At 49.8% G+C, this 27,551-nt stretch overlaps 1 protein-coding gene across 1 annotated transcript; it reads left to right on the forward strand.

Moving 5' to 3' along the window:
- The first annotated feature begins 4,433 nt into the window (after window positions 1-4,433).
- On the forward strand, window positions 4,434-27,332 carry adissp (adipose secreted signaling protein). The gene is made up of 6 exons (XM_015343867.2): window positions 4,434-4,539; window positions 11,799-11,893; window positions 16,949-17,082; window positions 18,563-18,701; window positions 24,978-25,103; window positions 26,024-27,332. The coding sequence occupies exons 2-6, from the start codon at window positions 11,875-11,877 to the stop codon at window positions 26,122-26,124; spliced, it is 519 nt and encodes a 172-aa protein (XP_015199353.2). The 5' UTR covers window positions 4,434-4,539; window positions 11,799-11,874; the 3' UTR covers window positions 26,125-27,332.
- The last annotated feature ends 219 nt before the right edge of the window (window positions 27,333-27,551 follow it).

Here is a 27,551-nt window from a genome sequence, read left to right on the forward strand (position 1 = left end):
AGTGGTGACACCAATTCAAGAACTCCATGTGGGATAAGACATCTCTCTTGGTTGGATCAGCATTCTCTGGACAATCACCCCTTTGTTATTGTCAGACTGTGTGCATGAAGAACAGACATACTGTCCCCTTGTACTCTATCAGTGTATGTTAGATCATAGATCAGTGTCTGGCTTTGGCTCTGAAACTGAACCTTGATTGAGTAACAGATATTTTGAATTATATAAGGAGAAAGACAGGCAGATGAGAGGCCATTCAGTTCATGTAACCTGTTTGGTAGTTACAGCACAAACCAAATGAACATGAGTATCTCAGCATCATGAAATGGTAGTTTTTTCCTGTTCCATGGTCCCAGACTTTTTGGCATAAAGCACCTCCAGTTCCTAGTTTTAATGTAATTTCCACTTGTTCCCTCTGGTCTGTGTTTGACTGTTTTTTTCTGATGACATCCACTTGCTTGACTTGAATCAGGTTCCCTATTAGTCTTCTGAGTTCAAGATTAAAGAGATTCAGTTTGATATAGACCAATCCATCTCCATGAGCAACAGAGAGCTTGTTCTCAATTTTATCTCTGCAGTCAGAGGCAAAAACCAACAACATTTAGCAATGAGAATTGTTCTAATATTTTTATAATTAAAAAGGCCACCGGATACTTCTGATACAGAACATAGACTTCTATCATATTGGCTGCAGCCATCATTAAGAACAGGTAAACATCTATCTTTCTCAGTTCTCTGAAGTCATTTTAAACTGCACAAGGCTTACTGGTGCTACATTTGCATGACATGTAGCTGGTTTCACCTGTGTCAAGTGTTCATGAATCTCTTCAGCATGACCCCAGGAGCTGGAGAAAGAGCCATTGCCCCAGACTTGCAGAGGAACTGCCTCTGTCTGAAAACAGAATCTGAGGTCAGCGCCAGTAACACAGAAGAAAGCACCTCTAACTGGGGTTAAGTATGTGAAAGACAGCACTGAATAACCCCTTCAACAAAGGTGAGCTAACAATCACGGACAAATCATTTGCAAAAGTTAAAAAAACATGTTTAAAAATCAACCTCTTAAAAATATCACATAAAATATCTCAACCATAGTGTTATTTCCATCTTTGCAGACACTACAATGTGGCTCATCCTGCCATCTTCTTAGACGGTATGGCTTGGGCGGGAACTGCTCCATCACAGGGCACACAAAGGCACAGCCATGCGCACACTCACACGGGGCCAGTTTTCCCAGGAGCCAGCGCACCCACCAGCATGTCTCTGGTCTGTGGGACGGGAAACAGGAGCACCTGGAGGAAACCCACGCGAACACTGAAAGAACATACAAACTCCACACAGACAACACCCCAGGCACCCCAGATTGAACCCAGGGCCCCAGTGTTGAGAGGTAGCAATGCAGACCACTGTGCCACTGTGATCCATAGTGGATCATCTTGTTGTTGAATTTACTATTTTGCAGTGTCTGTGGGGAGCCGGTCCTGGGGAAACCATCCAGAGTCTGTCAGGAAATGTGTCTGCCACAGGTGTGTTAGCGCTGGCCGCACCTCAGTCTGAGGCATTGCAAGGTGTTAAACGAGTTGCTGATCCCTTGCACGGTGGGAAAAGGACCTCCCAGCGTCCTCATGAGGCCTTGCAGTGTGTGCCCCACTCTCTCTTCGTCCCTGTGAGGGTTGTGTAGACATCAGCACGATCTCCAGGCTCACTGGACTTCACTCCTTCAGCCTCTCTGTGCGCAGCCTTGCTGCTACTCCAGTTACCCCAGACCTGCTGGTCCTATTTATACATGTTGCTGTAGTGCTGTGGACACCTCACACTGTGTATTCCACTTGGATCGTGCTGGTGCGCTACACATTTTTGCCATTTTCTCCCTTGACGGTGGTCCAACACTTATTTTAATCTGCATCCCAGCATCCTGCTGGCCCTCCTCCGCCCCCACGGATGAGTCAGAATCAACACCTGGGTGCCTCTCGCTTCTCACCTTTCTGAGTTCAGTTCAGTACCACCCACTTGATATTTTACATGCAAATGGCTGGTCCCTGTGTATAATGCTTTGCAGTTCTTCCTTTAATAGGCTTTTATGAGAAACCAAAATGAGCACAATGAGCCCCCTCTCATTTGTAACCTTTTATGTTCTGCTGTTGTCTGCTTGGTCCTGGATACAGCGAGTGTGGCTCCTCTGTAACAGTACTGCAGTATCCCCATGATACTGCATCAGCTGCACTTATTCTTGATCCACAGCTGAGCTCATGGCGTTAATAAAAACCGGGAAGACCGTTAACTTCCTCGTGATCAGCCTGAGGTTTCTCTCCTTGCCAACAAGCCTGGTTTGCTTACATCAGGGGGCTAGAATCCAGGGGAACCCTTTTCAAGAAAGCACTTGCAATAAGGCCCCAATATTGTACCCCTAAATACACAATCTAAAGAAGTTTTAATTGTAATAAATAAGACTACTATTCATTATACAACATATACAACATTTCGAAACCAAAATTATCCTGAAACACGGATCAGATCTTCCCCCTTCTCTCAGTGACAGACGAGTTTCCTCCTAATCCTCTCTATTCAATTGCCCCTCTCTTCACCTCTCTTGACTTCGCCCCACCTGAGTGCCCACTCTGCCTCCCCCCTGCCCCCCCCCTCCTCTCCACTCCCGGCTTCTGTTCTCCCAGGCTGTATCGGCTGCTGACTTCCCTCTCCTTCTCACACCTGAAGAAGGCTCCACAGCCGAAACGCCGAGTCTCTTTTCTCCTCATTTCAGCTGGAATAAACCTTTACTTGTTCCTTTGCAGCCTACGCCTGCTGACACAGCTCCCTACTTGAACTAAAAAAGCAAGGCCCCTGATCAAGGCCCTTCAGCCCAGCTTCTCCAGGGGCGCCGTATAAACAGCTGACCTGCGCTCTGACCCCCAGTTTCCCTCCCTCTGTGTGTCTCATGGAGAGCAAGCTGGGGTCTGTGAAAAGACAAATTCCTAATGCAAGACATTGTATATGGCCAATAAAGTGAGCTTATCTTATCTAACTACTTCATTACACAAAATTATCATATACACACCTGAAGAAGACTCCACGGACAAAACGTTTTCTTTCTTCTTTTTTTCAGCATGGAATAAACCTATTACTTGTTCTTTTGCAGTCTATGCATGCTGACACAGCTACCCACCTGAATTATCATATACAGTATATTATCACAGTAACAAATCCACTGTAAATATAGTGAGAGCAGATCCACGGCATAATTATGTTTATTATGGACACAACTGGAGGCAAAATTCTGGGGACCCCCTGGACAGGATTTCCCAGGACCCCTGGATGAGGTACTAATGCCCTGAACCATTTTATGAATAATCCCTGTTCTATTCACATGACTAATCACCTGTGATTAATATGAATTCTATTCGTATGAATAGATTGAACATCTCTGAGGAAAAAAATAGACTTTGCTTGTGGCATTCTGGCAACAGCTTTGTGAACACGCAAAAGAAAAGACACAAATCTCCCATCTGGCCAGTTTAGATCCTCAGATGTCAAGTTTCCTGAAAGAATCCAGGGTATCGGCTTCACCAACCAGCCTGGGCAGCGTGTTCCACACTCCCACAGCCCTTCGGTAAAGAAGCGTCTCCTGTTCCCAGTTTTAAACACACTTCCACCCAGTTTCTGCTTCTGTCCTCCGGTGTGTGTTTCACTGATCACTGTCTGGAGAAATCCACGGGCTCGGTGCCTTGAGGATATTGAATACTTGTATCAGGTGTCCTAATCTTCTCTCGAAGATTTAAGACTAAAAATGTTCCGTTCACTCAGGCTGCCAGCAAAGGGCATTTCCTTAAGCCCCGGAAGGTATCTAATTCTGTTTAATTTATATATTAATTTATGTATACTCGTGTATTTTGTTGTTTAATGTAATGTCCCTTGCAATTATGTATCACGAAAGGCGCTGAATACGTTTTAGATGTTAATTACTTGCTTGGTAAATACCTGAAGTATTCATTCCATACTGTACGTGCCCTTACTCGGCACCCATAAGAAAGCAGCCAAAAGATTCTTGACTGCAGTTGAGCTTTTGAGACAAGTCTTGAGTCAGCAGGTTGGAGGAAGACCTGTAGGGTTGTAATATTTCAATGACATGCACAGATGAGTTATGTGAGCAGTGCAACGCCGCGGCTGTAAGTTTAACAGTAAAATGATAAGGACGCACTTTTAAAACCAGAGGACAAACTGCTCTATCGTGAGAGAAGCGTGTTCGAACGTCAAACTGCAGGGGCGGGACTACGCGCAGGAGCTGAGGCTGTGGTTGGTTTGCCGTGGCACTGAGGGGCGGTGCTACGCGCTGGAGCAGAACCTGTGGTTGGTGGGCTAGGTGCCGAGGGGCGGTTCTACGCGCTGGAGCTGAGCCTGTGGTTGGCGTGCCGTGCGCTGAGGGGCGGGGCCGCGGAGGCGCCCTCTGAAGCGCCGCCTGTGGTTCTTGTTCCCAGTGCCGAGGGGACAGGAGTGTCTGCGGTGCGAGCTGCTGATGAGCAGGTCGCCCTGAAGCTACACCACGGTCGGGTGAGTGCAGGATATATATATATAGTATTTAAAGGGGCTGGCCAGTAAAATAATAATTCCCAGTTACTCGGAGAAGTCGGAATTCTCGCAATCGCGCATGTAAGCATTTTCCAGATCAGGAAATTCGGTATTATAAACATCAAGTAGTAGAGGCGTTACAAGTTTAAGGATAATACGGGTGTTTTGTGTTACTACAGCCTGTAAATTTATGACCGGTTCCAAAACGGAAGAAAAGGTGAATCCCTCCATAAACAACCCGTGCGCCTCTGTTAAATCTACAAGTGTCCGACAGAGCGCCGCGCATTTCGTGCCTCGTCCGCAATGGAAACTTTGAAAGCTCGCAGTGCCGAGCAGCAGTAGTCTAGCAGGAGGTGCCGCAGGGCGAGCTTCTCTTCAGCCTGCGGGGCAGTGGCGGTGAGCCGCTGGGAGAGGCCGGGCGCCGCATCAGGGACTGGTGCACCTGGTCGTGCTCCGAGCCCCCTGCCCCTCTTCCCTTGAACACGGCTCCCCAGCAGCGATTTGCGGAAAAAAGGCGTCCCTAGCGATCAGACAGGGGTGCGTGACCTGCCGCTTGTACCTCAGCTTACTGCGTACTGAGGGGTTAAGCGTGGAGGAACTGGGCTTTCTTTAGTGGCCTCTGCACCGCAAATACAACCTCCCCCCACTTCACCGGATCTTCCAGCAGTACTCTTTTGACATGAAGGTGATGTAAACGCTTTTTCCGGGCTCTCTAGCATTTTTTTAAAAGTTTTTAACATGATACATCAGTACAGCGTCTTGACATCGCCGTATTTTTTGGCATAAAACCATTGACTGTATTCACGGGAGACACCCACACCCACGAAACCAATCCTTTAGTAACTGTCATACGCAACCCAACTTTAGTTCCTCCCCGCTGTTGCGAACCCACCGGCCATCCCGGTGATCTGCTCACCGGTCAATGCAGACACTGTCCACTTCCCCGTATTCCCTGTATCCCCTGCTCGGGGAGCCGTGTTCAAGGGAAGAGGGGCAGAGGGCTCGGAGCACGACCAGGTGCACCAGTCCCTGATCTGTGTGACCTATCAGCGGCTGGCTGGAGCTCACCCCTGCCGGTCTCTGCCTATCCTGGATATGTGGCTTATGTTGGTGTCTATGCCAGAGTGCACAGATTGAGAATCCAGGCGCAGGAGATGGTTAGTCGTCATTGCTGACCTGGCTGAGCCGGTTCCACAGGCCCAGTGACGTGGCGGACTGCAGCTGCACCGCGCTGCAGGGAGCAGGAAGTCAAGGTTTCTCGATGCCCAGGCTTGTCATTGAGAGGCCCAGGGTGGTGTAAGCAGCTGAAGTGTCCTCAGTAAGGTGTCTGGGCTGGGAGAAGCCATTAAAACGAGCTTGTGTAGCAAGCTGCGGGCGCGGGGAGCAGGGGAGAGAGGCCCCACTAGTGTCGGATGACACTGTGGAGACCGCTGTGCGCGCGCCGCCCGAGCCCGTGGAGAGGCCTGGCTGGCGCGTCGCGGGCAGCGCTGTTGTACCTGCCTCGGGTGTCCGCGGGGGTGTGAGGACCTCGCCCTGCCCAAGACTGTCACCCTGTTCTCAGGCCGAACCCCTGCGCTGCCTTGAATCCCGATCGGAAAATCACTCTTTTATGAGGGACTTCTGAAGCCTTCTGAAAATGGCATTGCTCCTTTATTGTCTGCTCTGTGTATATGCATCGCTGTTGCTCGAGTAAAGAACTCTCAGCGGGTTTATTAGGCAAAACCTGCATTTTCTAAATACTTGTCTTATTCCCTGTGATCCTGTTTACACATTCAGGCAGTGAGCAAAAAATCTGGAACGCCAGTGTAAAGTCTCCTGACTGGGCACTGGGCCGCCATGCGGAGCCATGGCACAGAGTCGGGAACTAAGGAATTAAGAATCATTGTTTTTTCCTCATGATGCACTGTAACAGATCTGGCCTGGTGAATGCAGTGAAGGAATGACAGTCACCTTGCCGCTGTCTAGCAGGGTGTCTTCAATAGGGAGGCCCGGGTCTTTTGCCACAGGTGGGGGGCTGTGAGGTCCGAGCACATCCGCCGGCACTGTTCCTGCGCGCAGTCCTGGCCCTGAGAGGGCTGGTCCAGGCTGGGGGTTCTTCCTGCCACGGGTGGATGTGAACACTCAGAAACGCGTGGCCCCGTGTGAGAGCCGGGGTCTGGGCCCCAGCGTGCTCCAGAGGCCCGAGGCCGAGGACAACTTGGAGGAGTAGCAAGTCCTGGGACCCTCTGATTCCGAACAGGATCAGGAACCCTGGGCAAGGCAGCCCCTCCTGTTCTCTGATCTACATCCGCTTCCCCATCGTTTCCTCACACCACAGCCGTCGGTACAGTTGTAGTAAGAGGGCGGAGCGGCCAGGGTACGGTTATTTACTCTGCTGGTGTCTTCAGCGTGCGAGGGGGCTGAGAGTGGGCATCACTGAAAATGGCAGGCGTTTCCTTACTCTGAGAGTTGCAGGTGTCTGAAACAGACTGGTCACATGTTGCATCAGGAGCACGCTGAACAAGAGTCTGTGATCAATAAGCCACTAATAACAAAGGGGCTCGTGAATACGGGTGTGTTTGAACCTGCCTGGTGTTCGGTCACCTTGCACCTAACAAGAGTGAGCTGGCTGAGTGAGCTCTGCCGGGGTAGGTTGTGAGGTGACTGTGGGGCTCCTGTCCAACACCGTGCGATAGAAAAGCCCACCAGCTGTCTGCTCGCCCCTTAATGTCGCGATGAATGATCTGCCCATGCCTGTGCGCGAGGCTCTTCACACACAGACGCACACACTTTCCCTTGGCCTCTGAAACTCCAGCTGATGCCAGCTGATGCCCAAGTGTCCAGTGATATTTACACACGGGCCCCAAGGTCACGCCCTTTGTTTGGCCAGCTGGGCACCGGGGGTGGGGGGTCAGCTGTTGGGAAGCTGGAGCACTGCTGGGGCCACTCCTGGCACTGACAGCTCCGCGTGTAGAAGGGCATGGGAGGGTCCAGTGCTGCCTGCTGCCACCTGCTGGTGTGGCTCATGAAAGCCCCCGGGACCCTGAGAAAATGGGCTGGGGCTTTTGGAGAGGCGACAGCTGTATGAAGAGCAGTCCCATGCAATGGTGCCGATTGTGTGACAGCTGCCCAGTGAATTATGTGCACAGTACAATCCCACGAGCTTGCTATAAATCAGCCTTATGAGCTGTGTCAGGCCAGGGAGCTTTGTTTATGTGAAACCCTGTGACCTTCGAACCCCCTCCTTCTGTGTAAACGAACAAGACTGATCTGTTTATATCGCTCATGTTGTGGGATATTCTTCACCACAAGAGCAGGAGACAGTCCTGTGTGGTTTCGGTTTTTATTGAGCTCAGTAAGGGCAGCAAAGTGGTGCAGGATCTGCTGTGTGAGACAGACACCCTGCAAGGTTTTCCCAGCTCTTTTGTACAGGACCGCTCAGGAAGACGTTTGTTTCACACTCTGATTGTCCTGTTTTATGATGTGTTGGTGAATATTTGTCCCAGGCTTTGATATGTGATCCGCACTGTTAGTCCTGTCCTTTGGTATGTGATTTCCCTTCTGCAAGGTGTTAAGGGTAGAAGCAGTTATTTGCTGTAGCTGTTAATGCAAGCCAGCTTTATCCTGTCTTCCTTCTGGTAAATGCTAAATAAGCAGATCCCAGCCACTGCTCCCATACCTTCCACAATGTGTAATATTAATATTAAGTACTAATATTGTTGAGCTGGATGTGTGCTGTATATATATGTGCCAGTTCGCTCTTGCACTGTGCTTGGTTGTAATCATGTCCGTTTGTTTGTTGCAATGGAAAGAGCCTGGTCTCTGAGCTCTGCTCACTGTGGGGTTCAGCTGGGCTCAGGGCTTCTGTGCTTCGGACGTAAGAAGAGGTGTCAGGATGTGTGTGTCACTGACAGGTGGGGTTGTAATAGCTGATGGCTTCAGGAAGATGTGTGGACATATGGAAAGTTGCAAAGAACATTATAAAAGCTACAGATGAGACTATGTGGCCCATTTAGCCTGTTTGTTAGTTCGTAGATTATAGAGCCAAGAGTGTCATTGAGCTCTTTCCTGAAACAGACTTCAACACCAGGCTGGGTAGCTGAAAAAGAAAACCATGCTGTACATTTTCATGTGCTGATGGACGTGGTGGATATGGTCAAATGGTTAATGACCGCTTTCTTACCCAGCTTGCTGCAGCACCTACAAGAGGACGTGCTTGTCTGGATCTCTGTTTGTTGTCCACAGTCCAGCATGGACTCTGAAACAACTGTATAACCAAGCAACACAGTCAATAACTGTAGACAGATGATACCATGTGATGAAAGAAAGTTAGATTTTGATTCCATTTATGAAGTACATTAGCCCCTCTGTGCCCTGTGGCAGATCCAGACCAGATCTTTCTTGTGATGTCCTTGTGTGAAGCACTGTAGGACTGGGCATTGGGCTGCATGCTCCACCTCAACAATACGTTTCAAGTCCTTAATTTTCTAAATGAATCTGCAAATGAACTTTTCACTGGAAAAAAGGGAGAATCCACAGAGGGTGAAGTCAACAGTGTCAGACTTCTTGACTTCACCACTTCAGCACAGGGAAACCAGCTGGCCAGCACCCCTGCAAGTGTCTCGGCATTAGGAGAGCAGCGCTGTTGTGGCACTATATTCATGGTATGAGGAATATCTGAAACCTACACTGCTTTATATAGGAGGTTTATGCTTTTTATGTTTTTTCAGAGCAAGGAAGCAGAATAGTGTCACTGTGTATATTGAGCTCAATATGAGCATAACTGGAGAGGCTGACTGACAACACGTCCAGAATGCCTCAAAAATGTTCATATTGCAGATTAGCTATGACCTTTTCAGCTTTAACACTTACTGTTTAAAATCCTAGTCCTCGGGGTAGTTTATTACACCAGTCACTCTGTAGCTCTGGTGTTCTTCCAGTGTTGCCATTAGTACTGTGGATCAGTGGAGGGCCAGACTGTGCTCTTGCTCCGGGGGGTAGATTTCCAATGCTGATAAAATCTCTCTCGGTATCCTGTTGCTTGTCGAATGTTAACAGCGGGGTTGGTCACACAAATCATCGTCCCTTCATGCTGTCCTGTCATACTTTCTTGCCAAGCAGCAGATTCTCTGCCTTTATTACAGTATGTCTGCCTGAGAAATCTAATTGGAGATGAGAATGCACAGTTTCTTACTTTGCTCCAGTTTTAAATCAGAAAGTGCTTTCTTGGCATTTGAAGTTTATGCCAGTTTTGACAGAGAATTTGCAGAAAAGACATGGAAAATAGAACAGAGTATGACTCTTAAAGAACAGGTACAGAATATTGAGTATATGGGTGTAAGGTGAGGTAACGGTTAACTGGGGGGTTGAGATCTCCTACTGTATGCAGCATCAAATCACCAGATTCCAGCGATTTGGAATTCCTTTGTGAGCAATTAAACACTTTGTCACATAACTTAATGATACTTTGTCTCTAAAGCCATCTTGAGTGGGGTTTGCAGACTTTGGATCTGCCTGGGCTGAAACTGAGTCTTGCCCTGTCCTTTAGGGGGCGCCAGGGGTGAGGTTGATATCCCTGCACCTGTGCTCACGGCAATCAGCCTGTTTTCGACTCGGGTCTGAGCTGTTGCTAATGTTCATACTTTCTCCCAGCTGCCTCTCTGCTTTATAGGCAATGTTTGGCTTTCTAGAATCTCTTCAATAGATAATCTAAATACCTTTATTAACCTATATCTAGCAAGTTCTGCAATATTTTGCACTTCATGGGATCTTTCTGCGTGATTTATAACCTGAGTGATTCTCCGTGGAGCTGCCGCAGGTGGGTGTATCACAAGTCTTTATCGGGGTGCTGACTGGGGTCAGATCGGCCCTAATGCCCCCAGTTTCCAAGGTCACTGCCTCCCTGAAAGCCAAACCGTTTACTTTTGGCACACATTAAAAATGGGAGAAGCTAAATATTTACAATATGGACTTGGTCTCTAAACAGGCCAACGAGATGCAGAATGAATCAAATCCGTGAGGTGGTCTCTGCAGGTCCAGCCCGGACCACTGACAGGCGTGGAGGCACCGGGGGGGACTAGAGTGGTTGTTTATGGCTGTTTATCTTCCCGCCTGCAGAGCTTTTTGGGAAACCAGCAGTAGGAGAAAAAAGTACTATGTGAACTTAATTGTGCTGTTTTGTGAAGGCCTCTCTGCACACCTTGGCGTGACGGACAGGACGCAGGAGATCAGGCAGGTCAGCGCACACTCTCTCCAGCACTGTAACGGGCAAAGACCCTTAGAAAAAATACAGATGAGACTGTGGCCCATTTAGCCTGTTTGTTAGTTCATAGATAGTAGATCCAAGAGTCTCATTGAGCTCTTTCTTGAAAGAAGCCGGGATCTCGGCTTCAACACCAGGACGTGCTTGTCTGGATCTCTGTTTGTTGTCCACAGTCCAGCATGGACTCTGACACAACTGTTTAACCAAGCAACACAGTCAATAACTGTAGATAGACGATACCATGTGATGAACGAAAGTTAGATTTTGATTCCATTTATGAAGTACATTCGCCCCTTTTTGCCCGGTGGCAGATCCAGTCCAGATCATTCTTGTGATGTCCTCCTGGCACCGGACATTAAGCATTTCGAGTGGCTTGATGATTCCTGTAAACTGCTCTTGTCGGGCGTTGCTTGGAGCAGGCCGCTGGGATCTGCGCAGGGGCAGAATCGCTGCTGGCAATCGAGCTGGCGAGCTTGTGGGAGGATTTTTAAAGTTTGAAACAAGGGCAGATACTAAGCATACAGTTTTTGTCTGGCAAAATCCTCATTCAGATGCTACTGTATACTGTATGTCTCAAGCTGTACACTGACGTAGCACTAATCCATGTGTTTTTGCATGGAAGGGGCGTTGTAATGTCCTGTATGTGTCTTTACTGTTGCTGCCTGTTTCTGAATCTGAGCAGCAGGGGAAACCTTCAGGGTTGTTAATGACATGGTTGCCCTTTCTTATCATTTCAGTTAAAAATCTAAACTTGCTGATGAAACTCTAGGGATTCTAGGGGTTGTGAAATCACTGTGAGTCACTGTGAATATTTGAGTTGTGTTCTGATTAGAATTAGACTCAACCTGGAAGGTCTTGACATGTTTTCACGAGAGGCTGGCTCTGAATACAATCCACAACCCGTGACTCTCCTGGCACAGCTCTCCCTGGTCCTGTTAGAGAGATGCCAGGTGGTAGAGTAGCAGTCTTTAATTTGTCTCTCCCCTCTCTGTTTGTCTAGGGATCGCCGAAGAGAGCTCTGAGATGACATCTTGCTGACCAGCTTAGCATCTCGTCTGCCCTGGCCTGTCCTCCACATGGCTACAGCCAAGAAGAGTGAGTTCTCAGCCTCATGCTACAGAGGAACAGATAAGACTCCCGTTGCGCTGCGTATTCCAGGTGTTAGATGTTACAAGCTCTAGTACTGAGGGCGCAAGAAGTAATGTTCTTTGTGGTGGGCTGGGCTTCTGTGGGAACCTGCTGCCCTGGAAACTCTGAAACGGACCAAACTGCTGTGCAGCTGGAATCAGTGTGTAGAACTACACGGCATCACTCTGGTTAGATCATGCTCTGAAACTCAGGAATAAAGTTCTGTGAAAGTGCTGTGTTTGAAGCTGTGTGAGACTGTGGGTGTGATTCGAGACGTCTTTCTTCCCGGTGTGTGTGTGTGTCTGAGGGAGCGCAGGGCGCTGTGTGCGTGCAGCACGTCTTAATTCCCAGCCTGACCGCCTCTGCAGCCCCTCCGTGTGGTCAGGCTGGCTCACTGGCTGCAGACTACACTCTGGAAAGCCTCTTTCCTGGGCTGTACTTGGAATTGAAAGAGGAACTACTGTTGCAGCAGATTGCCATGCTTAATAAGTGACCCGTAACGTGATGACTTTGCACTCATTTATTATTAGAAATAACAAGCTCATAGCGGAAGTTGACTGAGCTCTGGCACGGGTGCCTGTGCACTAACAGCGCCCTGCTCTTTGCCTGGGAGTGGAGCTCTGTGTGCTCTGTCCAGGGCTCCTGGGGCAGGCTGTCCAGTCTCCCACGCCTGCTCCAATGGAAGGCTTTGGATGCAGCTCATCTCATGATATTTGGTGCCGTGGATGGCGTGTGAACTACCAGAGAACCGGCTCAAACGGGGTGTGTGGTTTTAGCTAGGGGACTCAGATTGTCTTTGAGTGTTTTATAAAGGTAATGCGAAAGAGTATGAGATTATATACATATTCATCATAGGCCCTTCTACTGCTAGTAAAGACAAAACACTTGCCATCTTTGCAATGGGGAATTGCACACTAAACATTTTTTAGTTTTTCTGTTCCAGTTATCTCTTCCTCATTTGCTCTCTGGTCTTTTCTCATTCACTTTTCACCTGTGCCCCTTTACTGCTGGTCTGAAGGCAAATCACACCGATCTTTCAAACACATTCACATCTTTTAAATATCTCTGTGCTTTGTTGCTTTTAGCACAGGCACTAAGATATTTCTCAAACCTGCTTTGAATGTCAGTCTTGTCTGGGGAAGGCAGCCAGTCTGAAATCAATCAGCTTGCGTGATATTGTGCAGGACACCCAGTCTTCATAGTCGCCTTTACCACAGGGTGAAGAGATAGCTGGTCATTCAGGGAAAAAATGCCTGTAAGCTAAAGATAAAACACAGTACCTCATTATCTGTGAAGCAGTGCTCTGTCAAGCCAATTAGTAAAGCCAGAAAGACAGAATCTTCCGGTTTCAAAGAGGCTTTGAGACTCTAACTTTCAGTTAGTGTCCTGTGAATAATTTAACTGTGAAGCGCTATGTGTTAGACTCCATTACTGTTATTGTTAATTTGCACTCCATGAGGGAATCCTTTTTAATAAAGTTTTCAGGAAAACCATTACGCTGGTGAGAGTTTTATCGAAGTAAAATCTTTGTGCTCCTCGTGAGGCAGAGCCAGGGTGAGCCGAGCTCAGGAAACCTGTTGTTATTGACCACTTTTTATGATCAGAACCTTTGGCTAGTAATTAATTGATGTTAAGCATACGTTTTGTGACGTTTACTAGCCCCAGGTAATGGAGTCTGCTGCAGTTCAGGTATCCACAGCAGGCCTGTACACTTGCAGTATTCGAAGCTAGATCTCTGCACCTGTTTGAAACTGGAAGAGTTCGGGCTTCCAGTGGGATGTCCTGGAGAGGACAGGTCACAGATTGAACAAGCCAGAGGGAACAGATTTGTCTTTGGTTTAAGTAGGGGGAGGATGAACAGCCTTCTTCTTTTCTGACTGTACCTCTCCATCATTACTAGTTTTTTTTGGAACTTCGCTAGCAGCCATATCACCCCGCAACTCTCAGCTGGCAGCCCACTGAAGCTCAGCAGGTGTGGGCCTGGTCAGTACCTAGAGGGGAGAGAGTGATGGGGACACTATACTGTAAAAGGGCGCTGTCCTCCAGATGAGATGTAAAACCGAGGTCCTGACTCACAGGGGTTATGAAGAATCGCAGGGTGTTTCTCGAAAAGAGTAGGGGTGTTACCCCGGCGTCCTGGCCTAATTTGCCTCCAAATAATCCCCCTCTCTGAACTGGCTTCATCACTCTGCTCTCCTCCCCACTGATTGCTGGTGTGTGGGGAGCAGACTGGTGCATCATCCAGGTGGGGCTGCACACTGGTGGAGGGGATCTCCATTACTGAAAAGCGCTTTGAGTGGAGTGTCCAGAAAAGCACTGTAGAAGTACAAGGAATTATTATTATTGTTACTGCAGTTCCAAGTGCTGGGAGGTGTGGGCCTATGTCATATGAGCAGGCTGTGTTTACACAGGTGGGAGCTCTGTCTCTCTTTCCCCAGACCCCAGCCAGCTCGCTGGGCCCCTGCCAGTGCTGCTGAGGAGGCCCAGACTGAAACTGCCTTGTACCCACAGCGGGATACCCAGTACAGGGGAAGGGCAGTAGAAAACACTTCAGGAGCCTGGGCTTGAGATCTTGGCATGTTGTCATTCTGTGAGGACGGCTTGCTTTCTGGAGCAGTGTGAGCAGGGCTCGGAGCCTACAGTAGGTGTAGGATGGGTCTTTAGGACAGCTGGTCGGAGTTGGAGTTTTGCCGAAAAGCTCGGCTGTTGTGTTTGCAGTTGAGATGGGAAGGTTGTTGCTCACTTCCCTGCTGGGAGCAGTGCAGGGAGGCCTCCTGGGGGCGCCGTGCTGAGCTCAGGCCCGGTGTTTGCCACTGTTACCAGGCACGTTGTGCGTTCTGAAGAAATCCTCTGGGTTAGCTTTTTAAATGCCTTTGAGGGTTTTGAGTACTTTTAATCTTTTCAATGAGGTTTCAGACTAAAAAGGTCCAGTTCCTTCAGGACATTCCCTGCATCCCCAGAAAGTGTCCAGTTGCTCTTCTCTGGCCTGATCCTGAGCAGCAGCAGTGGAGTGGAGTAGTAGTAGTAGCCATAGGCACACGTACATTGGAATTCTTAATCGCACTGATCTCTCGGGACACACACAGTACAACAGACAACACTACACAATGTAGACAACAGGAACAATAAATCTATTGTGGAAAAATAAGTAAATATGTAGTAGTGAGAGTGAGAAAAAAGGGTAGACTATGTAAAAAGCGCAGAGTGCAGATGTGTGTTGAGTCTGAGGCGCTGCAGTTAGCTGCTGAGGATGTGCACTGCAGCAGGGTAGAAGCTGTTCTTCAGTCTAGTGCTTCGTGCTTTAATAGTGTGGTACCGCTTGTCAGAGCGCAGGGAACAGTTTGTGGCCGGATAGTTGGGATCCTTGGATTGGGCTTTATTGCGACAGTGGCTGGTGTGGATCTCACCCATTGATGGTGAATCCCATCCTATAACCCTCTGTTATATTCTTATCTCTGTAAGAATAGAATTCTCTATCGTTAACGTCTTTTCTGCTCATGTTCTTTTGTACTGCCAGCTTTTCGTGAATACCTCCAAAATGAAATCACACTGCTGGCTCTTAACCAGCTCGCCTCAGCAGCACAGTCATGATGGGCACGATGGGCGCCTGTCTGAAGGCGCAGGGAGAGCAGAGAGTGGTTCTTGGCGCTCGTGCGGGCTGCCCTGCGTGGCTACGGGCCCATCGCTCCGGCTGCTTCTGGGGCAGGGGAAGCGCTCTCTGCTCTTCACTGCAGTCCTACCTGCACAGCGTGTAGAGCACAGGCAGGAACAGTGGACGACACTCGCTCTAAACGGCATGACACTTTAGTAGGGCGTAGCGCTGGGGCAGTGAATGCTTGTTCTCAGTGATCGACAAAAGAAAGAATATCCTGACTCATGCCTTCCTTACTCATGTGTCGTGGTTCTCAGGATGTAAAGTGTGAAGAGCCGTGTCCTCGTGTCCTCGTGTCCTCGTGTCCTCGTGTCCTCGTGTCCTCGTGTCCTCGTGTCCTTATGCATTGGGGTGCAGAACAGGCCTGTCTGCTGCCTCACCAGACGTCAGGAGTTTTTTGTGCTACTCCTTTCGAGAGGGAAGTAATCCCCCTGCTTACTGCAGATCTCTGGGGGTCCTTCATTTATTCATGTGTTTGTGCTGGCGAGGAGCTCCAGCACACGCTGAGGCCCCCCAGGGCTGGGCGAACTGTCTGCCTGGCCTGTTGAGTAGCTCTTTTACAGGATCGGCCCACGTAGCTGTGCTGCTGAGTGAAAGATTTGTCAGCAAAGCCTGTGGTTCCGGTGGAGAAGATGCCATATTTCTGAGGCTCAGGGCTGTCTTTGTGTTGTCGTTTTCTCTCTGGGTGTTCCTGACCTGAGCTGCGCTCTTGACTCGACTTTCGGTGTACATTTACTGACTGCTCAGTCACTGTTTTTCTCCTGGCTCCTTGTTTTCATAAAGAAACTGTGAAATATCTTCGTGGGATGCATTATTGACGTAGTCTTACATTTAGGTTTGGTTTCAAAATCGAATGTGTTGGCAGCAGTTATTCATCCAGCCATTATCGTGTGTCCAAGAGCTGCTGATTCCTGGAATGGGTCGCAGTAAAACGGCGCTCATCCAGACTCGGGGTGGGGCTGCTCCCTGAACACGCACTGGAGTAGTGAACCTCGGCAGCTTGTATTTGGAGGGTGGGAGGAAGCCGGACTACGTGGAGAAAATCTTGCATCCCTCGCAGAGCACGGGAACGCCACACAGAAGGTGCCCTAGTACAGAATTGAACCCTGGACCCCAAAAGCTGTGAGGCAGCAGTTACTGCCAAGCTACTGTACCAGCCCCCACAGTTTGTCACTAGCTCTTAAATTAAAGCCTTTCCCGTCTCGCCTGGCGTTATTCAGGCAGTAAATAAGCCATATGAAAAGGTTGGGTGAGTGTGTTTGTTTTCTACTCGGGTTGTGGATAAAGTGCATGTTCCAGACCTCCCTGCACAGAGCACCCAGTGTGCGCATCGCTGTCCTGTCCGTCCTGACCCTGTACCGCCTTTCCAGGCTCCAGGGCCAAGGCGGGGGGTGTGCGATTCTCCGAGGAGCCGGCCACCACATCCCACGTTCATTTCGACGACAAGCTGCATGACTCGGTCGTCATGGTGATCCCGGAGCCAGATGGGAACTTCCTCGTGAAGGTGGGTGTGGCCAGGGCTGCTGCTGCAGTCGGGGGCGGGGTCTGTGACATCACCGTCATGAGATCCTTTTGATGTCCATCTCCTCTCTTCTTACCTCTTTCCCTCTTCTGACAGCTGCAGGGCGATCATGTTTTCTTGAGGATGGGAAGGTAATGTTATGAGTAAATTTCAAGGCAGTCCCAAGGAAATAAATAATAGTAGAATTAGTGTTTCATGTTTTAATTATGTTCTGCTTTTACGAGCTGGTGAATCTTGTACCAGTTGTACCAAAAAACAGATATTTAATTATCCGACTTTGGTGCAAACCTTGTCAAATTGTGGACATGACCTTGAAATGTCCAACCCCTGGCATGAGACCCTGTGTTCTGCATCTCCCAAGCCCAACAGGACTGCAGCGCGGACGTGCAGACACCCACTGGATGCAGAGGAGGGATTCATGTCTTTTGTTTTAGCTGATTAATTTTAACATTACTATTGTTTGTTTTAGTTGATCTGTATTACTTTAACTTGAAGCCAATTCATTCGTTCTTTAATTTCACAAAAGAAGATGTCTTTTTTACCATGCATACTACTGTATATGCTGTGGTGTATTACATTTTGCGATGGTATAGAATCGACTTTTGTAAATTCTCAGCGCTGAATGTTGAGATCCTACTTCGCTGCTAAGCAAGATGACTGGGAGTGCAGACGGCTGGAATGCTGTGTGCTCCAGGCACGGCCCTGGCCTCCAGACCAGGCTTGTCCTCCCTGGAATTGGGTCGCATGACGTTTTCATGGGAGACGGCATTTTACAGCTTTCTCTCGATGAGCTAAAATCATTCAGGGGGGAAAAACAACATGCTCCTGTAACACGACAGCTCCTAGCATCATTGCAGCAGAACACCCCTGCAGATTGTTGACCACAGGTGCATTGTGGGTGAGGCTGTGGCGACTGTCAGTGCAAAAGACTCGTCCAAGTCTGATCACGACAGGAAGTGTCCGCAATGCTGTCAGTGACATTTCCCGTTAATGGCTGTAATGTTGCTGCTGCTCCATCACAGATGCTCCGGCTGTGATTGTCTGCTCAGCAGGGCTCTCCAGCTATGGGTTATAGTGTAAGATAGTACAAGTGAATGCTGTTCCAGTCTTCGCAGTAATGAAGAAAAACTATTTACTTGTCATATACGTGTTAGACCAGAGATCCTTCTAAAGATGGATACACATTTATGTGTCTTTCCAATTTCATAGCATGCTGGGATTGTGAGGTTTGTACAAGTGGCTTCGTTTCATTTTGAAACCCTCCTGAGGATGGGAACTCCGGCCGGCAGGTCATGATCACGTCGTCGGCCAGACGGCCGCAGTGCGCCCCCTCTTGGCGTGTCTCGATCAGCCATTGTGCCGGTCTGCTGGAGGTGCTCAGTCGTGTGATTGTGGTGCTGTGTGGCCCATGAGCAGCGCGGGCCCTGCGGACTGTGTGTAAGTCGCTCCCGTGTCTCTGCAGGTGGGGTTCCTGAAGATCCAGCACAAGTATGAGATCGTGTTCACGCTGCCGGAGAGCCCCCGCCTGGGCGAGAACGTGAGCCCCGCGCCCGTGCCCAACCCCCACCTCCGAGTCACCGACGTCAAGCCTGCGGCCGAAGGTCTGTTCCCCTCCGGCCTTCGTGAGCGCTCTGGCTGAACTGTCCAGTGGAGCCGTCCTTTAGAGCTGCTTCTCTAGCTCATCAGCTCTAGACCAGGCCCCGTAACTGAAGGGGGAAAGTAGTGCCTCTGAGGCGTTTCTCAGTGGCATCTCGCTGTCAGAGTCCTTACGGGCACAGGGAGCTGCTCCTTCAGCCTGAACAAACAGGGAGGGACTCCTGTCAACTGTGCTCGTCTTTACTGGCTCCAGGCTTCTAATGTCAAACAGAATCATTTTTGCTAAATTTGATCTGGAAAAGGCATTCTGGTGGAAGAGGGTGTAGTCTGGGTGTCTTTGCCCATCTTGGGTCCTTTGATGGCTCGTAAATTTAATATTAAGGCTGCACAGTTCCTAAATATGGGTTTGGGGCATGTTATAGCACCTTAAAACGCACAATGAAACGTTCAGACCTACAGCTCTAAGAGGGTCTGTCTGTGTAGGCAAGGCCTGGCTGGTAAAAAGCAGTCTGCACGATCCCTCCCTAGATCACTCTGAGGTCCTGCAGCGACACATCTTCCTGGTCCTGCAGCCCAACAAGATCACCCAGGTTAGAGCTTCATGATGCCGAAAGGTGCTTAAATGACCTTGTCCTAGTCCGAGGGTGGGGGGTGTCTGGGAGCCCCTCTGTCCCGGGTCCGATGGCGGGGGTGTGTGGGAGCCCCTCTGTCCCAGGTCCGAGGGCGGGGGTGTGTGGGAGCCCCTCTGTCCCAGGTCCGAGGGCGGGGGTGTGTGGGAGCCCCTCTGTCCCGGGTCCGAGCGTGGGGGTGGGCTGCGGAGAGGGCTGGTGCTGAACGAGAGAGCAGCCAGAAGGAGAGAAGAGAATTTCTGCTGCCCATGATTTTCTTTCTTTCAAAATGTCTGTCTGCTGCCGGCTTGCAATGTACAGTAGATTAAAAAACGACATGAACCGTGATCTGTTCTTTATAATACTTTCAATATTCTCTCTTGAGAATACAGGGGGCTTGATTGTACAAATCTGTGTGTTACCTTAAGTGTTATTAAAGCTAGGAGCAGAATGATATTCAGATTCTGTAGGCGCTCCCTTGAGAATCGCTTCTCTTCTTGCTATGTGCTTTAATGCTCTACTAATCGCAAACAGACTTTTGAGACTTCTTAAAAGGTCTGGAACTTTTGCGGGGCGCAGACTAGCTTTTGATATTTCTCAGTGTAACCCGGGGACAGTAGCTCTGGGACATGAGAGACCCAGGGCTGTTGAATCCTTGTTCCCTCCAGGGCTCTCCTGCACTGTTACAGTCTCCCTCTCTTGCGCACACGCGGTGCATGGCTGGTGTGGCTGCTGGTTGCCATGGCGCAGTTGCAGCAGTGTGTTGGGAGCAGGCCCTGCAGTGTGGGTCAAGAGAGAGCGCACACCTGGTCGGTCTGGAAATTACACCCCGGTGCGACAGTGCCACACTCAGCACAACGGGCGGGGGGGAGAGGGACTGGGAGGCACTGCTGGGGTTTCTGAGTGCTTGAGGAAGTGAGGAAACACCTTTCAAACAGTTGCTACCAACGGCTAAGAAGAAAAACAGTTTATATTGTTACCGGAGCGATTCAAAAGGATTTAGACACCCCCCAGATCCATCACTCATCTTTGTGGACAGTATGACTTTGTTTTCTAGTCTTTCACCAAGAGCTCGGCACCACGCTGGTGCTCCTGTGCACACTGGTGCTGGTGGAGGGGATCCCCATTACCTGCAACGCTCTTTAAGTGGAGTGTCCAGAAAAGCGCCGTATAAATGTAAGAAATTAATATATGGCACTTTTCACAAAACTAGGGTATGAGGCAGAGAGAGGCGAACATGTTGTTGAACTCCTCACTTGGCTCTAAGCTTTGTCCCAGTGGCGTGGCCTTGAGCCAAGATGGGTGCCTGTTAATGGGATTGAGGCACAGGTGTTCTGAATGAGTCTTTAGCGCTCTTGAGTGAAGTTCCCTGTGAGGGGAAAGGAGCTGTCAGAATGGACTCTCCATGGAATTAGGGTCTCAATTTGCATCTAGGCTCCAGTCTGGAAGGAAGGGGAGTGAACACTCCAGAGGAAGGTCTCATTATCAACAGATTGAGCTGTCCGTCAGGCCTGTGGGACCCGGCGAGCTTCAGCTGCTTGAGAAATTACAGCTCAGGCTGTCCTGAGGTGCGTCACAGGTGCTGGGCAGGTGGGCAGAGGGGTAGTGTATTTGCCAGGCTCAACGGGAGACTGGAGGCGGTGGTACTGGGAGGGTGGGCATCACTTGGCAGGGTAGCAATGTACTTTCTCCCCACCGCTGAAAGAGAGATGTCTAAATGGCACAGGGGTCCTGTGTGCTCCCTGGGCCTTACCATCAGCAGACCCATGGGTGGTCTCGGAGAGCGAGTAAGCAGAAAGTAAAGACACAGCAAACCTGGCTGCTGCTGTGATGCTTTGATGCTAGTGTCCCTCGCCAACCAGGATCGGCCTGAAGAAGACTGAGAGAGCGAAGAAGAGTGTACCAGTGATCTGGTGATTCGTGAAGGCAGAGAGAACTGGGCTCATCAGGCCCAGTCGGGAATGTGAGTGGGTAACTGGAGTATGCTCCCTCTTCTCTGAAAGAGGACCAATAAGTAGGAGCTAGGACCCCAGGGGGCATCTGTAAGCATGTGTGAGAACAGGGACAGGGCACTGGGTTAAAATATTTTTCCTTCCACATTTCTAGAATCATGGTAGAATTCCTGCACAGTGGTTTGGAGTTGTTGCATTGAGTGTGTCTCAAAAATAAAATATACTGTGGGCTTTAAGAATATTGCTGCCTGTTTGTGTACATGAAGATAATCCTGCCATTAGTTAGCTTGTATCTGGTTATTACACGCACGTGTCTGGACTGCCTGACCTTTGCGCAGGGAACTGGATTATGTTTGTAATTGCTTTAATTTTCAGACAGAGCAGAGCTAAGATGCATTTTCTGTCTGCTCTGCCTCCCGGGAGTCCAGTCATTGCCTGAGTGCCTGCAAAAAGAGAACATGTGATCAGGGAAGAGTAATTAACAGGGTCCCTGCAGAATATCTCCATGGCAGGTTGTGGTGCTGCCCAGTCTGTGCGCTGCGGGCTGGTTGATCTGAGAGACCGTTTTCTCTGCTCTTTCCTGTGATCATCCACAGCTCCCACGAATTCATGGAACACTTGCATAAGTAACCTACGGACTCCCCTGTCCATTGGGATTGGAAACTGGGATCTGTTGTAAAGCAGTCAATGAAATCGTTTTGCCACGCGTTCAGGGAAGATAGGGGTTCATGTCAACAGTTTTGTGGGGAGATCTCGGAGTTCTCCAGACCCCTCTCTCTCCGTTTCCCATCCTGCGGGAGGGAGCTGGAAGAAAGCCGGGGCCACTGCTGCCCAGGTGAGTAGGCAGGGTCCTACCAGACAGCGAGAGGTCCTTGCTGGGTCTCGTGTCGGACCGGGCTGCCTCTTTGACAGGCTTCCAGTTTGGCTGCCCACAGTGATGGGCCACCCAGAGGGTCTGCCCAGCCCTGAGGGCTGAGCCTGCAGGTGGTGCTTTGGGTTCTCTTTCTTATAGAGGCGTTCTGGAAGGACTCGTTGCAACATGCCCAGATTATTTTAGATTGGGTTAATTTGTAAGGAAACACCGTCTTTCCCAACGGCAAATTCTATAGTTGCCATAATAAATGCATTCAGATTTGTTTTATTCTGAGTGTGAAGTACACAGGGGTCTTAAGGCTGAGGGCAGTGAGTAAGCTTATTGCGTTTGATCACTGAGCTCCAGGTAAAAGACATCTTGAAGATGATCTGTAGTGTCTCACATGCTGGTAGCTTCTAAACTATTGGAAAGCAAAGCAAGCCCGAGTTTAGACTCTTGTTGAATAATTTGAATTCACATTTTCCTGCACATGTTTGGAGCTGCCTCGTCTCGCTGAGGATGCATATTAACTTGTGAATGGCCTTCGATGAAGTCACAGGCTTGATTCTCAAGAGTGCTTGAGCACAAAGGCTGTTACACCGATCTGGAATAAACTGTCTAGTGTTGAAGAGCAGACTGCTTCCCACTAACGGATGGGTATTAGTCATGTCGAGGCTTGGAAGAGATGAATGCCTGCTGTCTAGCGCTCTTCTCCAGTTCTCTCTAAAGAGTAGGAGGTGTTTATTCCTCTCTCCTGTTTCCATCGTGGATGCCTGCTAACCTTTTGGCCTGGGTTAGCGAGTTCTGTGTGTGTGGGCTTAACCGCAGCTGAGTGTTCACTGGAGAAGGAAGTTGCTGGAGCGAAGCCGGAGAAGTGTCTTCTAACTTAGTGACACCCGTGGGGAACACACAGGGTGTGTGGTATTGGCTCTTACCAGGGAAGGCTGTGTGCCGGTTCTGTTATACAAGGTCACAAGGCAGGGCTGTCCAGGGGCGAGATGTCACAGCCCCACCAGGTGAAAACATGCGTCACTATGATTGCAGCCGCAGGTCTGGACAGGTAAAGTAAGAGGGTTCAGACAATGTTTGAAATGTCCTAACTCCCTGGGCTTTGTTGGTAAACATTCCTATGGGCACCAACAGCACATATAATTTCATTTGTGGAGAATGCAGTCAGTTCTGGAGCCCTGCCTTGATAAAACGAGCTTCCTTCAAGTGGACCAAAGACATGTCTTCAGCTCTTGAACTCTGGCAGTGTCGACTGGCCTGGGTGCTAAAGCCATCTGCTCCGTTAGCCTCCCAGTATGTCTTTGGACTGGAATGAGCTTAAAGCTGTGTGAACACTGGGAGAACATGAGAACACCACACAGGTAGTGCCCCAGTGCTGAGCACTGCGTCACCATGCTTCTCCCATGCTTGTTCCCTGTAACACTCTGGGGGAACTGCTGTGGGGGAATGAGCGATCCCGTCTCGGGTGTGGGGCTCGTACACTCCTCTCTGTCTGGACACAGAGTGTGGATTTGTGTCTGCACCCCAGCCACGTCTTTGACAAGCAGGACAAACTGCAGAAACACCCGCCCAGGGATAGCAGTGTGTTGCCATGGCAACAAGCCCAGAACTCCACTCCACCGGTTGTGCTGGTAGCAGAGTTAATTAAATAAAAGCATCTGTTAACGCTTGTTCTTTATTGATCTGAGACGATCCTTTAAGAACTGTGTTCCCACTTCACAATTACAGCAGGATTAATTTGGTTTATGTGGGAGTTGGTCTTTACAGTCATTAAAATGCCCTCGGAAGAGGTGGAAAGTCCAACAAAATACAGGAGCCGTTAGAGTGTTTTTTTAACAAAGATTTCCTATTTCATGACTTGATTTTCTAAGTGCAGTTTTTTCTATTGATGATGTCAGTCTGAGTTTTGTCATTCTCTGTATTAGCTGCTGTCTGGAGCTAATCCAGTCCTCTGTTGTGGGTGAAGTTAATACTATCCTGTCTCAAAGTTAGGGCTAAATCACACCTCCCTGTTGTGGGAGGAGCTAATAGTCCTCTGTGTTGCAGGGCCTATACAGTCCTCTCTGTTGTGGGTGGAGTTAACTGTCCTGCCTCTGCGGTGGGCTGATACAGTCCTCTCTGTTGTGGGTGGAGTTAACTGTCCTGCCTCTGCGGTGGGCTGATACAGTCCTCTCTGTTGTGGGTGGAGTTAACTGTCCTGCCTCTGCGGTGGGCTGATACAGTCCTCTCTGTTGTGGGTGGAGTTAACTGTCCTGCCTCTGCGGTGGGCTGATACAGTCCTCTCTGTTGTAGTGGAACGGACAGTGTTGTCTCTAACTTTCTGACTTTTGCAGGGGTGAAGCAATGCTGTTCTCTCGGGGGCACGATCCCCTCTCTTATAGGGATGGCATACTTATACAGAACCTGCTCGAGGATGACTGGTGTGCAGGTCTGGTGTACTTCCGTTGCATTGCCAGAGGCAGCTGTAGTGCTTGGCATCACACTTCTGAGCAGCAGTTTTCATCTTTCCAGAACTTGTCCAGCCTTTAAAATGTTTATTGCACTTTTTTTTGTTGCATTTCTCTGGATGATCAAAATGTAACCAGACGGAGAATGTCAAACTGATTGAGCATACATGACTTATGGTCTCCAGTCCTTCCGGATGCTTCCTCCTTCCCTCTGGTGCGCTGGACTGGAGCAGCGCGGGGACGAGAGTCTCACACCCCGCCCCTGGCTGCCTGGAGACCGAGCCGTCTCTCACGCGGACGGCCCAGCCAGAACCCCATCCTGGCGGACTGCGCAGTTCTGGGTGCACTGGAGGGAAAGGGGTGCCCGGGTGGGGCGGTCCTGTGTGAGCTGACGCTGTCATCCCTCTGGCAGGGGGGCTGCAGGTGACCTGCGAGTACACGGCCCACCAGGAGGGGGTGCTGCGCGAGGAGATGGTGCTGCTCAACGAGGGCGGTGACCCGCCCTGCCTCCGGGTCCGAGTCCAGGCCCGCGTCATGGGTAAGGGTCCCGACGGCAGCCGATGGCATCCCCGGGCCTCCGTTTCCTTTCCCCAGGACACGGGAATGAGAGTAAAGTCTCTCTGGCTCGGGAGACCCTGACTTTTCCCAAAAACTGGATGATAGTGATGATTATCCCGACATGCGGCTCACCAGCATGAAACTGCTAGATAGGCTAGTGTAGTTGCGAATGGTGAAGAATACACGATCGTTACTGTGTTTAACAAGCATCACAGTAAACTGTCCTCTGCTGCCACCTGCTGTTCAATGTGGCTATAACAGCCAGTCACACTGTCCTCTTTTCAAGGCAAAGTGTGTTTTTTCTGCTTCAGGAAAGCCTGTGACTGCGCTGTCATAGTCACAGCTGTTGCACTAACAAAGTCACACTTCTTCCCATAAGAACGACCACGATCTGATGTCATCGGTATCTCAGTTTCTTCCCGGCCTCTTCCCTAAGCCCGAGGTTATAAGGCAAGAGATATAAGAGCAAACGGACACTTACCACTAGATTCTTCAACAGCTTCTATCCACAAGCAGTGAGACTGGCGAACACATTTAGCCATCCCCCTCGGACCACACCTACACCATCACATCTACCTCTTTATGATTTCTTATCTTTTGCACATCTCCAGTCATTGTTTACACGTCTGTATTGTTGACATTCAAACTGTCTACATGTTTACTTGCACATTGTCTATTGTTTGTTTGTACATTGTCTTGATGCACTGTTTGCACTTTGTCTTGTTTTTTACACTTGTTTTACAATCGAGAGACTTTCTGTGAGTAAGAATTCCATTGTACCAGTACCGGTTACATATGGCAATAAAGCTCAAGTTCAAGGTTAGTGTTAAATGTGATATTTAGGACTTGCTCTGTGGACAGCCTCTACACCGCCCCTCTCTCTCCCCCCCCCGGCTGCAGACCGGCATCACGGGACGCCCATGCTGCTGGAGGGAGTGCGCTGTGTCGGTGCCGAGCTGGAGTACGACTCGGAGCAGAGCGACTGGCAGGGCTTCGACTAGCCAGCGCCGGCCCACCGTCTGCAAGGGGGCGTCCTGTTCCAGAATGTGAATCACAGCGGGGGGTGGGGGAGGGCGGGTCTGTTTTAAGGCACAGGTGCACAGCTCCAGTCCCTGAGGGCCAGAATCCCACAGGTTATCCAGGGCTTCTTTAAAGCAGGAACAGTTGGGAGAACTTTGACGGGAGTGAAATTGTTTCCACCTAAGCTAATGATCAGCCCAGTTAGTTCAGTAATGAGCTCTGTGGGCCTCTAGGACTGGAGTTCTGCACCACTGTTTCAAGGGTTACTATTTTTTTGTGTCTTGTCAAGAAACTTTTACAAAGCTGGGAAAAACAAAACTTTTTTTTAGAATTTCTTGTCAAGCGTCTGCTTTTCACATCGGTGTTTGCATCCATGGACAAGGTCTGTGATTTTTGAAGGCAAACTGCTTTTCTTGACAGTCTCTACTGGTGGATCCATGTTTATATGTTACTCGTACTTGATCTTTCTGGCCGGTACTTCACAGGCACTGCCAGCAGGGGGAGGTACAGAGAGCTGTTGTTCTGCTCTTCAGCAATTCAGAGAGCGCCCACCTGCTTATGTAAGATTGTATTGCACAGGTGCACGATTCCAGTCTTTGAGGGAAAGAATCCAGCAGCATTTCTAGGTCTCTTTAAATCATCAACAGCCGAGAACCTTTGAAAAGAGTTCAACTCGGCCAGTTGTGCTAAGAGTGGGCTCAGGTCTTTACCAACAGTGGTGTGACGGCGTCCCCCAGCCCTGGATTTGCGCACTGAGGGAGGGCTGGAAGCGCTGCAGCCCCTCCGAGCTCCGCTGCATCGCAGTGTCCGTGCAGGCTGTGTCCACGCCGTGCACCCCCACTCTCTGGCCAGGCCAGCCTTCGTCTTCAAGGCCAGCTTTAGGCGCCAGGTGTTTTGCAGGTGGGAGGGGACGGTAGGAGACTGGAGGTGAGACACTGGCGCTCCAATCCCCGGGGCCGAAAGGGGAGGAGTGATGGCTGTGTGGACCGGCGGGGGACCTCCCCTCCTCCCTGCGCGGCCCGGGGGCACCTGCGGGCGCTGCTTACCGCTCGGCCCGGAGGAGCACACTCCGCTCGCAAGCGGACACGCGGACACGCCGTGGACACCGCCACCTCTGCCACCGCGGCCATCTGCACAGCTTGGAATGTGTCTGAGCCTCATTAAAGCTCTCCTGCTTGCTGCACAGAAAGGCCTCGTCCTTGTGTTTTCTTACTACCGTACTATGCAATGTGTTACACGGAGAAGGATGACCCCGTTTTAATGCGCCATAAGATCAATCTGGAACATGGAGGCGCTGGTTGACTCAGCCCAGTTTGGGAAGTGCTGCTGTGCCCAGGTTTAGTCTTTGATGTGTTTGAGTGTTAAAAAGGTTACAAAGAAGAGCAGGTGATTTGTGGCCTCTTTGCTT

Source organism: Lepisosteus oculatus, chromosome 1 (assembly GCF_040954835.1).
Source record: "Lepisosteus oculatus isolate fLepOcu1 chromosome 1, fLepOcu1.hap2, whole genome shotgun sequence".
In the NCBI taxonomy this organism is placed as follows: Eukaryota; Metazoa; Chordata; class Actinopteri; order Semionotiformes; family Lepisosteidae; genus Lepisosteus; species Lepisosteus oculatus.